The 15,404-nt window shown below is 34.1% G+C and overlaps 2 protein-coding genes across 6 annotated transcripts in view; both read left to right on the forward strand.

Moving 5' to 3' along the window:
- LOC108743865 (UDP-glucuronosyltransferase 2B15) overlaps nucleotides 1-11,470 on the forward strand; it is a 26,870-nt gene extending 15,400 nt beyond the window's left edge. For 4 of the 5 annotated variants that reach the window (XM_018479486.2, XM_018479466.2, XM_018479473.1 and 1 more), the window contains exons 2-7: nucleotides 2,554-2,823; nucleotides 6,278-6,703; nucleotides 7,129-7,336; nucleotides 8,870-9,107; nucleotides 9,169-9,388; nucleotides 10,540-11,470. In XM_018479486.2, coding sequence (XP_018334988.1) covers nucleotides 2,627-2,823; nucleotides 6,278-6,703; nucleotides 7,129-7,336; nucleotides 8,870-9,107; nucleotides 9,169-9,388; nucleotides 10,540-10,813 — 1,563 coding nt within the window. In that variant the 5' untranslated portion in view covers nucleotides 2,554-2,626 and the 3' untranslated portion in view covers nucleotides 10,814-11,470. Of the gene's footprint in view, nucleotides 1-2,041; nucleotides 2,215-2,553; nucleotides 2,824-6,277; nucleotides 6,704-7,128; nucleotides 7,337-8,869; nucleotides 9,108-9,168; nucleotides 9,389-10,539 lie in introns of those variants that run through there. The other variant, XM_018479478.2, reaches the window with a different exon arrangement.
- A 1,999-nt stretch (nucleotides 11,471-13,469) lies between these two features.
- Nucleotides 13,470-14,877, forward strand: LOC108743240 (postreplication repair E3 ubiquitin-protein ligase RAD18-like). Its single transcript, XM_018478720.2, has 3 exons — nucleotides 13,470-13,691; nucleotides 13,752-14,195; nucleotides 14,408-14,877. The coding sequence occupies exons 2-3, from the start codon at nucleotides 13,813-13,815 to the stop codon at nucleotides 14,706-14,708; spliced, it is 684 nt and encodes a 227-aa protein (XP_018334222.1). The 5' UTR covers nucleotides 13,470-13,691; nucleotides 13,752-13,812; the 3' UTR covers nucleotides 14,709-14,877.
- The last annotated feature ends 527 nt before the right edge of the window (nucleotides 14,878-15,404 follow it).

Below are 15,404 nucleotides of genomic sequence, written 5' to 3' on the forward strand. Positions count from 1 at the left end.
AGGAGATCGGGCTGAAACTATAGCTACAAGCTATCCAAGGATGGTACTATAGAATGTCACCTCAAGGTAGGCCTAGTGGCGTCATCTCTTGGTTAGGCCGGAAACTTATCAATCCACCCTCGTATGTTAAAGACAAAAGTTGCTTTTTATTTCTACCATTAGCTCTAATTGAATAATTGGAAATTTTTAAAGCTTAAAACAGAAAAAGGGTTCACGTCACTGCGATTTTCACTAATTTGAGTACCTACCTACTGTACTGAATGGAACCTAGAAGCGGTGGTGGTTTAACCGTAAGAGTAAGTAAGTAAGATATTGACCGAAACAATATTGTCGAATCAAGAAATAAGTTTATCTGAAAACATTTCAGTGTTCGATTATATCTAGAATCTGTTGGAGAATTTGAAGAATAAAGTCGTCATGCAGTTAACATTTTCTTTTTCTTAGACCTCAGGTATCATGTCACCGATAGTGATACTGCCGTTAACACAATTGTACGTATGTACTTGCGCGTATACATATATCAATAATAAACTTATGCAAACACTTGAAACGAGGTTACTGACTTCGCAAAGAGTGAATGTCCTAACCGAATGTTGGTCATTAGTTTGGTGGGTTTGACCTTTTTAATACATCTGTATCTAACCGCCTATTCACGCTGCGATGTCGTGATAATACAAGAGGTGCTTAAGGTGTAATGTAACAATGCCTAATTAATACTTTTTAACTTCTTACAATGTTTGACCTAGGATTAGATATTGCAAATAGTATACGCACATATACTATATACATATTTACAAATAAACAAATGAGAAAGTACACTACTCAGTATATTTAGAGGTAGTTTTGAAAATAATTCCTTTTTTGTTGGTTTGGTGTAAATTTTGCTGAAAGTTTCTGCCACTAGTCCCTCGAGTATTCAGGATAAGTATTAAAAATGTAGTTAATAGCTCATTCTTTTAGATACATTAACGTTATCAAAGGATATTGTCGAAAGAACCTTTCAAAATTGTAATACCTATGCAATAAAACAAATATTAGAAAGTAAAATTAACGATTTTTTATTCCAAAAATGTTGTATCCCTTCGTATATAATCATCATCATAAGGTCGTCAGTCCTAAGACTGGTTAGACACGTACCTCCACCTCCTCTACCCCTCCTAACTCCTGCTTCTGGCTCTAATATGTCTCTGACTAGACCTTCATGCCTGAGAAGGTGTCCTACCAACCTATCTAGCCCGTTTTTTATTGACTTCCATAGAGTCCTTTGTTCTCCTATTCTTTCTAATACCTCTTCATTTCTAACTTTTTCTACCCACGGTATCCTCATCATTCGCCTATAACACCACATTTCGAAGGCTTCTAACCTTTTTTTTTTCGCTGCGCTCACTGTCCATGTTTCGCACCCGTACAACGCCGCGCTCCAAACAAACCTTTAACAACCTTTTTCGAATTTCTAAATTAACCGTTCGCGAGCATAGAAGTGACTTCTTTTTATTAAAGGCGACACGACCCTGCGCTATCCTCTGCTTTATATCCCTACTACTCCTTCCGTCCTGACTTATCTGACTTCCTAGATCAGCCACTTCTTCTAATATAATAAGCAGTTGCTAATTTCGCGAATTAGTTACATCAAATGTGCATAAGTAATAGTAGTAGTAGTAACCAAATATGAGTACAGATACGTTAATTATACCGAGATTGCTACTTATTACCAATTTATTTATGAATATATTAATATCTTTGTCAACACCACACTTGGCAAAAATCGCCTGTAGCGGACGATTGCATGTAACGAACACATTTTCTTGGGTCATTATTATGTCCATTGATTTAAGTATATTGTATTTGGTGGTAAGTATCTTATTGGAGTTGTTTTTGTTCATTTGTTGATCAAACCCGGTATAATAAAACAAATAAATTATATTGACCGTAACATAGTTTCATTTAATTAAAATTGTTTATACATTGAGATAAGTGCGGCACATTTTATTATCATTTTTTTTGTAACATTTCAATTTAGAGCAGCAGTTCTTAGTGAAAAAATAGCTTATCAGTAACGATATCGCTAAGCAGAATACTACGTTATTAGTAGAGTTTGGGTTTAAAAAATTGGATCATATAAATGACATTTTAGACGGTTATACAACAACAGAAAATTTAGAAACTCAGCTTGGTTTTTTATCCATACTTTAAAATATGCACCTCTAACGTCAGGTGAAGTAGAAGGAACATTTTCTATTTACAAACATTTTTTAACAGACAGATGACATAATTTTACTATCTATAGATAATTTACAGAAACATTTAGTAGGATTAGTTATAATTTGTCTAAAGGTAATGTTCATTAGCTTTTTGTCTTTTTAGTTAAATTTTCTGTAAACATTTTTAAACAAATGTAAGTGTTAACGTGGATACATTGTATTTTTTGTCATTTAATTATTTGATTATTATTGAAAATATTTTCAAAAAAATAAATGCATATTAATATAAATCACGGTATATATTTTGATTATTTTCTAGCATATTTTCATGCAAATATTTTTTAATTTTTAGTGCATATAATCCGAAATCCAGTTATTACTTTCTTCAAAGCAATTGTAAGAAGTGCAAAATTGGTGGTAGTAAGATGCGACTGACTGCGCTCTTGGGGCTGTTGTTGACTGTTCTATGCCAATATGGAGACGGATATCGGATTTTGGGTATCAACATTTTTCATGGGAAAAGCCACTTTGTTATGTTCGAACGTTTGTATAAAGAACTGGCCAAAAGAGGGCATGTCGTCGACGTTGTTAGCCATTTTCCACAGAAGAATCCACCACCAAGGTAAGAATTTAATAATTCAAACAATTTAACAAAAGAGAAAAATAAATAAGACGTTAATGTTTTGCAACAATCGGTTAACGTTAACCCATAGTTTATTTATATTGGAGTTTTTCATTTTAAGAGGTTTTCTTCAGCTACCAAAATTGTTTAACTAATAATTTAGGATTCATCTATAGATATACAAAGTTCAAAACCACATTTGTCGAACTTGGTGTACTGCAACAGTGATCTAAGATATTGCAAATGGAATAGATGAAGTTAATAAAGCGCTTTATAATTGTTTATGCGGTTCAATTTGTTCATAAGAACGTGATTATTGTTTGAAATACAGAATGAGGCAGATGAAATTTTTGTCTTATTTACTTGACTTTTAAGCTAGTTCCTTGATCGCAAAATGATAAATCAGGAGAACGAGCAAGATGATTATCCCAATTGGTCCTTTGTTCTTCGAAGACGATGCATGTAATGCTGTAACACTTACATTAAACCGCTATGTAGAAAGGTTCTAAAATTTCTTAGCGCCACACAACTTCGTCAATGTAGAATTGACCGTAGTTTCGTGTGGTTTCAGTAATTAGATGGTGCAACGTCGCACACGGTTAGACCAACAATAAATGTCTTGCGCCAATTGTTTCACTAACATCTGGTTTCTCCATTTAGCGATATTCATTATTCTGAACGTATCCAGCTGTATGTGAAGTTGCACCATTTAGCTAGAATCATACGAGACTGTGATCAGTTCTACCTCGATGGACTACACTAAGAAATTTTGGAGCATTTCCACATAGTGGTGATATGTAGATAAATGTCACGCCATTATCTGCATCATCTTCTAAGTACAAGGGGTGAATTATCCCAAAATTCTCGGTTTGGTGATATTAACTACCGAGCGGCATGGTGTAGAGGTTTAGACCATTTCTTAGCTAGCATTCGGGAGGACACCGGCTTGATCCCGGGTCCGTCTGCCTTTGGTTTAAGTTTTTTGTGATTTCCTTTGATCACTTAGGCAATTGCCGGGGCAGTAATATTCCATTCATTCTTTCCTGTCTTCATTTCGTCCATCTCATCTTTCTCATCCGAACCATCACCCATCCATTCCCACGATTTCTGAAAGGTGGCTGCATTAGTGGCTGGTGGGAATGAAACACATATGATAGAGAAGGTTAAAAATGAAGATGTATTAGAAAGAATAGGAGAACAGAGGCAATAGGCGAGATAGGTCGGTAGGGCACCTTCTCAGGCATTAGGGGCTAGCCAGAGACATATTTAAAGCAGAAACAGGAGTTAGGAGAAGTAGAAGTAGACCTAGATTAGATTACTGTTCACAGATAGTTAAGGATGTGGGATGTTCTAGTTTTAGAGAAAATGCGAAGATCCGCTCAGGATAGGAAAGAGTGGAGGCGCGTGTCCAACCAGTCTTAGGACTGACGACCTTACTTTATGATGATGAAGCTAATAATTTGAGAGGCTTCTTATTACATCAAAAACAAGCAAATTTATGTTTTCAAAAATAGTTTTGATGATCAGTGTAAATGCAATTTATCTAGGCAATTTTATTAGTTACCTGTGCTATTATGAATAAAGCTATTATAATAATTTATTAGAAAACGCGTTATAATGTATAGGTTGCCATTCGTTTTTGCAGTAAAATTTTATGACATTAACATTATAACATTAAGTTAATTTACATATTTTCTTTGTATTATAAATTCAGGTTTAAGAATAGCTATCTATATAGATCTTGCTTATAAAAATGCCATTAAATAAATATTATGTAAAATATACATTTATCCTCCACACACGCTTTGAATAACAATTAGATAAAAATAGATGCAGTGTTTTGCATTCTTGCATGCGGCTAGTTTTTTGCTAATACGTGAATAAAATGTTAGGTTTTTCACGTTAATATACTGAGTGAAACTTTCTAGTTTAAAAATAATTAATTTATGGATTGTTTCTAAACCCAGCAATGTTTTGTGTTATAAAATACAGTCAGTGATGTGCTTAGTATGCTTATTCCAGAATTCCAAAAACAGATTAAGGCAGAGAAGGTGGAGTGTACCGAAAATGCTGTAATTTACAGAAAAGCAGAGTTCGACTCGCGGCTTAAGGGTTTCGTACAAATTTGTGGGCACGTACAAGATGAGAATTGAGTCTCGAAGATTTCTCCTCCTCCTTGGCTTCCAGAAGCTTTGGCTCGTTTTCCATTTTTGCTTATTTCGAAAAAAGGGATTAAAGAATCTGTATCAAATTTTGTCTGAAAAACAAAATTAAGTGCGTGGACGCATTCCGAATGTTAACTGTTGCATATGGTGAAGCTACCTTGAACAGAAGCAACGTTTATCGGTGGTATAGATTTTTCTTAGAGGGCCAAGAAGATGTGAACGACGAAGAGCGTGCCGGACGCCCGAGCACGTCAACAACACACAAAAACATTGATGAAGTGAAGAAAATAGTATTCGCCAATCGTCAAATCACCGTTAGTGAAATTACTGAGGACCTAAGCATATCGATCGACTCCTGCCATTCGATTTTTACTAATGATTTGGGTAAGAGATGGGTCGCCGCGAAATTCGTACTAAAATTGCCCAATTTCGATCAAAAACAGTATCGCATTAACATTGCTAAGGAGCTGCTGGACTCTGTCCGTGACTACCCAAATTTGCTCCAGAGGGTCATAACTGGTGACGAATCATGGGTTTATTGTTCTGACGTGAAATCAAAGCTCATAGGATGCTCCCGCCCGAGCCAAGACCAAAAAGAAGCGCGCCTAGTTAGGTCGAATGTGAAGGTTTTGCTTACAGTTTTCTTCGATTGCAGGGGCGCGGTGCATCAGGAGAAGGACACAAATTGGCTTTTGCACCATGGTAACGACCCTGTTCACACATTGTTGCTTGTGCGCGAGTTTTTGGCCAAAAACGACACACTAACGATGCCGCAGCCACCGTATTCCTCAGATCTGACCCCCTGTGACTTTTTCTTGTTCCCGAAACTGAAGAGGTCCATGAAAGGACGATGAGACGCCACGATTGAAGAGATAACGACGGCATCGAAGGAGAAGCTGAACAAGATCACAAAAAACAATTTTTTGAAGTATTTCCAGGATTGCAAAAAAACGTTCGCACAAGTGTCTAATATCTGATGGGGATTGGATTACTTTGAAGGGGACAAAATAGATATTCATGAATAAATTATGAAACGCATTCGCAATACTTCGCATTTGACATTAATTTCAACTTGATACCTCCACGCGTTCTTGAGAAAAGGGGTCTTATTTATTTCTGAGGCACGGAACCCTAAAAATTCGTAAGTCAGTTTAGGAAGACGTGGGGTTAATGAGGTGGTACTGTTTTTTCTATCGGCCTGCTATTTATTGTGTAGGTGTATTTGAATATATTAAGCTACACATGTATGTATAGATAGTAAAAGTAAATGTCTGATTTCTAAATTTCAGATACAACGACTTAAGCATAAAAGGAATCGTTCCCAATTTGGTTTCGGCGGTATCCTTATCATTTTTCGAGCAGTTATCAACATCCACTGTTGCGATGGTAGATTTCATGACCACGGACTGTGGTTTGGATGCGTGTACGAAGGCACTGAATACAAGCGTCGCAAGAGACCTGAAGATGTCCACCCAGAAATACGATCTAATCATTTCGGAAATTTTCGGAAGCGATTGTCCTTTTGGATATGCATATTTGTTTGATGTGCCTGTTGTTACGTTAACTACCAGCGTCAATTTGCCATGGGGAAATGACAGATTTGGAAACCCTGACAATCCTTCGTACATTCCCAATTACTTTTTACCCTATTTGAGTGAAATGACCTTGTGGGAAAGGATTTGGAATACAGTCGTTGTGATGACCGCCAAATTCAGGTATTTACAACATAAGTCATCATCTTCATCGTAATGATCGTAAGTCACCACTCATTATTATCCTGAGCTAATCTTCGCATTTCCCTTCACATCCTTAACTGTTTGTGAACAGTAATCTAATTTGGGTCTACTTCTACTCTTTTTAACTCCTGCTTCTCTGCTCTCCTACTCTTTCTAATATTTCCTCATTCCTAACCTTCTCTATCCACGGTATTATCATCATCATCATTCAACAATATTTTTCCAATTTCTAAATTAACCGTTTACGAGCATAAAACTGACTATTTTTTGTTATAGGCGATTCGACCCTGTGCTAACCTTTGTTATATATTTCTAGTGAATCTCGAATTATTTGAGTTCCTAGATACTGAAAATCAACTACTTTGGTAATAAATTTCTGATTATGTTTTTCTTACAATTTTTAGGTATAAGCAGAAATCACTAAGCCGATCAAATGAAGCAGTGAAGAATTTCTTTGGATCAAGTACTCCTGAATTAGAAGATTTGATAATGAAATATTCTGCGTTACATCTTGTAAATAGTCATTACAGTATCAATGTGGCAAGGCCCTGGGTACCAAACGTCATAGAAGTCGGTGGACTCCACATACAGGATCCCAAACCTCTTCCAGAGGTAAGTAAATGCTTTAATTTTAATTTTATACACATGGATTCAAGTTTTAATCCTTAATAAAAACACGAAATGCAATAGATAATGTCGTATTCAATTATTCTGGAAATAGAATTATAAAAGGTTGTTATTTTACCAATGAGGATGTTCCAACAACCTGAAGGGAGACTATCGATCCTATTAATTATTGTAAGATGGCATTTCATAAGTAATAAATACGAGTATCATATCAGAGAAAATGCTCAGCTGCTCGAAATCAAGAATTTATGGACTTATGATATGATAAAAAAAATTTTCTTTGAAAATATTTTGGATTTTCAGTTCTTATGATTCGTATAAATAAAATAAAATGTATATAGGTACCTATGTTAAAGACAAAAGTTGCTTTTTATTTCTACCATTAGCTCTAATTGAATAATTGGAAATTTTTAAAGCTTAAAACAGAAAAAGGGTTCACGTCACTGCGATTTTCACTAATTTGAGTACCTACCTACTGTACTGAATGGAACCTAGAAGCGGTGGTGGTTTAACCGTAAGAGTAAGTAAGTAAGATATTGACCGAAACAATATTGTCGAATCAAGAAATAAGTTTATCTGAAAACATTTCAGTNAACTTGGAGAATTATAGAGAATAGTCCTACTTTTGCTTGAAAGTTATTTGTTTTCACAGGAAAATATTTTTGCACATTACTTTTTTTAAATGCAGTCAATAACACTTTTTGTTAATGTGTAATTTTCCATTTAGAAAGTATACAAAAATTGAGTAACTTAATTACCTTACTGACTAAAAACTGCCTTTAAAACCCGGAATTACGAAAAAACTATTTTTTTTACTATTCGCATAAAGAAGTTAAACGATTTTTCTTTTAAATTGGTCCTTGATGTAGCGTAATAATAACTGAAGCTTTTTATAATTAAGTTAGACTGAATTTTACAAATATTCATACATCTAATATCTGTACAGATTAAGAAATGTTACAGAGACGGACTTAGCAGCAATAATATAAAATGTTGATTTTTAAACTTCTCAAGGGTCTTGAATATAGCCTTCTTTTTTTTTTCGGTAACTGTATCAATATTTTAATCGGGTATAGAAACAAGTCGACAAATTTTGGACAACTACCTAATTTTGGAAACTATATTATCTTAAAACCCGTTAACATCTTTTTATAACCTATAAAAAAATATTTTAGCTGTGGTGTACGATTCGATAGTTTATTGTTGATGCTTATTTGAGCTAATTTTTGATAGCAAGATAGTTCTAAAACATCATGTCCAAATTTAGAAACCTATTAAATATATTTATATGATTTTAAAACTAACCTTTTTTCAGTATTCCCTATTTTGTGGAGGGCATCCAATTTTGGGAACCCTTTTTATTTTTTTGGTGAAGTTTTTTGTTATTAGTACCTTTCGTGTTACCATTAANAGGTACTTTACATTTAATGGCATGAATGAATTAATAAATATATATATATAAAAAATCCTATTACACAAAACAATTTAGACGATTTTCTCTCAGTTTTCATGTTTTAGTATTTTGAAAAGTTAATGGATACCGGGAAAGAGTACAAGGGTGTGGTCTTCTTAAGTTTGGGATCAATGGCAGCTTTGGAAACGTTGCCCTTGGAAACCTTAAGGACTTTCTGCAACGCATTTGGACAACTGCCATACAAATTTTTACTTGTGGGACCCAGAGACAAAATGCCTAAATCTTTGGACATTCCCAAGAATGTTATCTTTGAGCAGTGGATGCCTCAAAGAGACATTCTCTGTAAGAGCAATTCATTCTCTGCCTCCCTCTAATACAAAACATAACTATCTTTTGAATTTAGGCCATCCTAACCTGAAGCTGTTCGTTACCCACGGAGGTCTCATGGGTTCTCAGGAAGGAGTCTATTGTGGAGTTCCCATGTTGGCGTTTCCTATTTTCGTTGATCAACATTTAAATATCAGAAATTTCGTTGCAAAAGGTTTAGCCTTAAAACTTTCTTTAAATCATTTAACGACAGATTCCTTGCTGAATGCCACCAGAAATCTCCTCGAGGATCCTCAGTAAGTGAAGAAATATTTCTTTTTATTACCTTCGTTGCTCTTTGATGTGTAATATCTTATCGCACGGGCGTGGGATTAATTTTATGCGATGGAATCGTGTAAGAGGAAATGAGGGGTGAGAAAAGCCATGATTGTAGGCCAAGGATTTTATAGTTGGCGTTTGAAGAGTAAGAGAGAGAGGAGAAAAATGGGTCAACTTTTGTATAGTAGGACATTAGAGTGGGTACAGGAGGGGCGGGGGAAGAGAGATGGTAGGAGAAGAAGTTTCTCTAAATGGAAGCCCCTTGACGAGGCGATACAAGAAAGCAATAGAATCCTTTTTTTGAGGTTACTTGTACTCCATAAGATTTTGCTATTTGTAATACATAACCGGCAGATATGGGATGGGTTTTCGGTTTGGATCCGGTACCCACTGTTCTGGTACTTTTGGAAAATGGAAATAAAAGTTGTTGTTTAATTTATTATGCAGGTATTACTTAGTTTATGCAGTATTAGCATCTAGCAAGGAGGAGTTAGAGATAGCTTCAAATAAGAGATAGGTTGGTAGGACACCTTCTCAGGTATGAAGGTGTAGTCAGAGACATATTCGAGGCACAAGCGGAAGTTATAAGGGGTAGAGGTAGATCTAGATTAGATTATGTTCGCAAATAGTTAAGGATGTGTGTTGTTTTAGTTTTAGGGAAATGCGAAGTTTAGCTCAGGATAAGAAAGAGTGGAGGTGCGTGTCCAACCAGTCTTAGGACTGACGACCTTTTGATGATGATTACTTATATTATACAATATTATGTGGACTAGATTTTAGTCGAGAAATGTCTCCCCGATTTCCTCATTTTTAGGGGGACGTTATCCTAGTCTAGTCTCCTTACCCCATGATACTAATTATGTGTCAAAAATTGCAAAATTAAGTAACAAGCAATTTTAAAAATCGGTTGTTTTTACATTTTTTGGATTCTTTCAACTTCCAAACTAGAAAAGAAATGAAACACAGTTATCAACAGTTATGACGATCGATCTGGTAACCTTGGTCTCGAAAAGCACGACGAATTTCCATGCAGCTTATTATTTTACGCGTTAGCGATGTTAGATGATATACATCATTGACTACTAGTGTAAGATTCGCATTTTTTAAATTTATTATATATTTTATTTAGATACAAAGAAAATGCGCAAATGGTATCGCATCAGTTTAGAGACCGGCCGTTATCAGCTGCAGATACAGCAGTCTACTGGGTGGAATACGTCATTAGACATAAGGGTGCAAGACAATTGAGAAGTGTAGGAGCGACTTTACCATGGTATCAGTATCATCTTTTAGATGTAGCAGCAGTTATGTTGTCTGTTGCATTTGTAACTTTGTACTCGGCTTATGTTATAATTAGAAGGCTTGTGATGCCTAGGGCAATGCAGAAATTGAAAGTCAATTAGTAAAATTAGGGTCATGTCCTTGTTACGGATGACAATTGTTATGTTGTTGATGAAACGCACTTAAAATGTGATTGATACTTCTGTTGAATTTTTATTCATATACGTAGGCTCTGAGGGGAAAATTTTCATCTGTTTTAGACTTTTGTTGTGTTTCAACATTATTCTAGTATTCTAGCTTAATTGTCTTCCAGTTTTACTATTTTTAGCCTCACTTATCGGAAAGATCTCTTTGCTCATTAATGATATTCAGAAAAACCACGCAAATGATCGAGACCGGATTCGAACCGGCGTCAGTTAGAATGCCAAGTCGATTATGCTGCCACTACGCCATTTACAAAATATGAATTCATTTGTCGCAGTTGACTTTAAATAAAAAATTCGATTGTATACATACATCAGAAGGTCAAAATCGTATGAAATTCATACAAGCGGATTAAAACAGATGACTATGAGAACAAACTTACATGAACTTCAGCTTGGAGAGAAGTAGTAGTAGATTCGAAATTAAGGTCGAAAATAGTCTAATTTCGGAGTAAAATGGATGAAATTGTCAATTTTAGAATTAAAACAGATGAAAATTTTTACTCGGGAAATATATGATATTCGTTAGATTTTTGTTTTAAAGAATTATTTATCTAATGTAAAAAAATATTTATCTAAGGTAAAAAAAAAATAAAAGTCTACTCTGTTTTTGTTTGTTTCAATTTCGTTTCGCGGTAAAAAAAATAGAAATAAATCTTGAACATCGTATTTTTCCAACGATTAAATGGTTCTTAAAGGGGTTAATAGGCTTTAATAAGGATGTTTTATGGTCTACATTGCGCTTTGAAATATAATTATTTGAAAACTGTTCCAGTGGGGTATCAATGCAAAGGTGTTGGAAAAATAATTTCAAAAACTTAAATACAATAATTTTATAAGAATTTTAAAAATATAGATTTACAAATAGCCGAATTTTTCTCTACATTTGAGTAGTAATGATATCAACAGTGTGCCAATAAATGGGCCATCATGTCCTGATACGATGGTATAGGGTTGTTCGGAAAGTCATTTCGTTTTTTCCCGACAGAGGATTTAATTGTATTCTTTTGCACCCAACTTCACATTTAAACCGTATAACTTTTATATGCTTTGAGAGCTCATATAGCAAGGCTTGTGTGTGAAAAATTCCAATTAATTCTACGCAGTAGTTTTTGGTTGGTGCCCTTTTAAATATGGAGAGTGATAAGCAGCATTTTTGACATATCTTCACATATATTCACCAAAAAAGGTGATGCTGTCTGTTTGGTGGGATTTTAAAGGAATCGTTTTCTTTGAGCTTTTACCGGATAACACAACGATTAATTCGGAAGTCTACTGTCATCAGCTGGACAAACTGAATGATGCACTTCAACAGAAAAGGTCAGAACTAATCAACAGGAAAGGTGTAGTGTTTCACCAAGACAACGCGAGACCTCACACAAGTTTGGTCACTCGCCAAAAGCTTTTACAGCTTGAATGGGATACAATGCTACACCCACCATATTCTCCAGACCTGGCACCATCGGATTATTATTTGTTCCGGTCAATCCAAAATTTTTTAGACGGTAAAACCTTCATCTCAAATGAGGAGGTCAAAAACCTCCTCGATCAGTTTTTTGCCAGCAAAGACCAATTATGTTACTACCAGAAAGATGGCAAAAGGTGTTGGACCAGAACGGTCAATATATAATTTAATAAAGTATTTGTTTATTATACGAAAACTGTCTTTCATTTCCACAAAAAAAAAACAAAATGCCTTTCCGAACAACCCTATACATATACAATAATTTCAGCTCTTTTTTCAAAACACTTTTTAGTTGTTATTTTCGGGTATCGATCGGGTGTTTAAGAGAAATTGCAAAAGTAGATTTTTTTACGATACGGACATTTTAATTTTCGTTATGATTCAGCAAGTTTCTTTTAAGTATTTTCTACTAGAATCAATAAATGGAATATTTGTCCAGTAAAACAAAATTTTGATGAGATAGTCAGAATCACTTAGGAAGCAAAAAAAAATTAAGAGGTCTGATACCAAGAACGCATTACATTGAGCACATTTTTTGATGGGGTGAATAAGGTGTATATGTCAAATAAGATCTTTTTATAACGCAACTCTTATAAAAAAAGTAAATAATCTCCTCTATTTGTTTATAAAAAGTCTCATCGATATCGGTTCAGTCGTTTCAGAAAATAGCCAACAGGCAGACAAAAGGTAGTCTAGATTGCTCCTGGTAAACTTTCTTCTTCGTGTAAGTAAAGTCTCATCGAAATTGATTCAGACGTTTCGAATATTAGCTTACATTACTGTTGACAATCTCCTCAATCCGTTTATGAAAAGTCTCATTGCCATCGGTTCATTTGTTTCAAAGATTAGTCCGTATTGATAGACAAGCAGGTAGACAAAAGGTAGTGTAGATTGCTCCTGGTAGCGTTTCCTCTTCGTATATGTCAAGTCTCATCGAAATCGGTTCAAATGTTTCGAGGATTAGTCCATGCAGACATATAAACAAACAAAAAGGTAGACGAAAAGTCTAGATTACTTTTGATAATCTTCTTATATATGGAGAGTATTATCAAAATCGATTCAGAACCATTATATTATTGTACCACACATTGTATTTTAATAGTAATTTTTCTTTCCTTTGGTAGAAACGAATGTAAATTTTTCGAAGTTTTACTATCAATTTTGTCTTGTGAAGGTTATCTATCCCCTATACAATAAACACTCGAGAGTCTTTGTTTTAATTTGTACTAATATTTTTCCTTAGAATCATTAAGTTTATTTCGTTGCTTAGGATTCGTAATAAAAGTTGTAATTAATAATTTCTGTGCAGGACAGTATAAAAGCTTTTTTTTGGTAAGTTTCTGCTTTGATAATCTGTTAAATTGGTTTCGACGTCTTTTTCAACATTTTTAGTTGTCAGTTTTTATTTTTTACTGCCTTATAAAACTTATATAATAACTGTGGATTATTAACAATGGTGCCAAGTAGCATCTTGTTAGATATTTCATTATTGGAAAAGATTAAGGAGGAATTAATATGTAGTATTTGTGAAGATGAATTCAGAGATGCCGTGATTTTCCACTGTTCTCATACTTATTGCAAATCGTGCATCGAAGAATGGCTCGTTCGACACAACACCTGCCCTATTTGTATTCAATTAATTATCGAAGCACCAGTTAAAAATCTTCTTATAAACAGATTGATAGGTTTAAAACAGCAATATGAATCGGAAAAGATGAAAGTCACATCATCAAGTGCTTCGCCTAAAAAACAGGAAAACTGTCCACCACAAAGTGTTAAGAAATTGTTCACTGAGTTGCCACATTTGGATGAAGACGAGTTTAAAAATCTTCCTCGGTAAGTATTGTATAATGGAATTAATTTAAATTGTTCGCTTTTCCGAAATAATCAATAATCAATATCTGATTGATCATTGCATTTGTGTATCGTGGATGTAGTAGATGTATCTTGGGTTGCACATTTTAGTGTTGTTTTCCCTGAAAATGACTCCTTGTTTGTTAATCCAAATTATAGGTATTAAAACCATTTTTTTGTTGGGGTTGTTTTAGGTATCTAGTTGGAAGTATAAAGATGTATGAGATTAATACTTTTATCAGTGCAATTAATGATGGATTAAAGAAGAAGTACAGGAAAAGAGCGAAACCCGTAGTACCATTGCCCTTTAGAAGGACAAGTTCTGAATACACTTTCAAAACGTATGGATTTTTAACTGAAGGCGAATTACTGAACGAACTTAAATGTAACGTTTTCAACAAAAGGGATTTGAAGATTTTTGTTATTCTTAAAAGGCTTCGTATAACCCTGTTGAAGAAGGACAATTGCACATATATCCTTCCAGTACGAAAATAATACATTGATGAAATGTTTTTAAATTTCGAACAATACCAATTTGTGATTTTTAAATCTGTTCTAGGTACTTTACATTTATAACAAGTCAAAACATAAATGTACACATATGTATGCTCTGGCTTGTTGTAAATGTGTTATTTATGCATGTTTTACCTTATATATATTTATGTTTTACTGTATTTTCAAAAATTTTATGATGTTTTTAATGTAAAATTATGAAACTTATAAAATATTTCCGAAACTGAAACCTCTAAGAAGAAAAAAAAAAGTTAATAATAAAGTGATATATACCTACGTGCTGATATTTTTATTGGAGCTGTAAAATAAGAAATAATTGATGCCAGATGAATTTCTTGTACGTGTACCACGTTAATTTTTATTTCAAACATTTCTACAAATTACAAAAATGCATAAACAAGTAACAATATCGTATTTATTTCGAACAATATTCGGATGGGCAGTCGGAAACGTGTTTAAGAGAAAAGGTAAAAGGAAACTTTTTATAATATGAATATTTAATACTGATCAGATCCTAGATTTATTTAAATTTTGTTATCACTCTTTAGTGTTTTATATAAAAATTAATCAAACGAAACGTATTTATCGATGCTCTGCGAAACAGAACTGTGATTTTCGATGGTAGAAGATAAAAAATGTTAGTTTGTTGCTTACGAATTCAAAAAACTTTTTTTTTTT

This window comes from Agrilus planipennis, unplaced genomic scaffold, assembly GCF_000699045.2.
Source record: "Agrilus planipennis isolate EAB-ADULT unplaced genomic scaffold, Apla_2.0 scaffold19, whole genome shotgun sequence".
Taxonomy (NCBI): Eukaryota; Metazoa; Arthropoda; class Insecta; order Coleoptera; family Buprestidae; genus Agrilus; species Agrilus planipennis.

Bases quoted from the DNA above. Each gene is read 5' to 3' on its own strand.
- LOC108743240 (XM_018478720.2), top strand. From the start codon at position 13,813: ATGGTGCCAAGTAGCATCTTGTTAGATATTTCATTATTGGAAAAGATT. The intron at 14,196-14,407 runs GTAAGTATTGTA...GGGTTGTTTTAG, and splicing joins GAGTTTAAAAATCTTCCTCG to GTATCTAGTTGGAAGTATAA.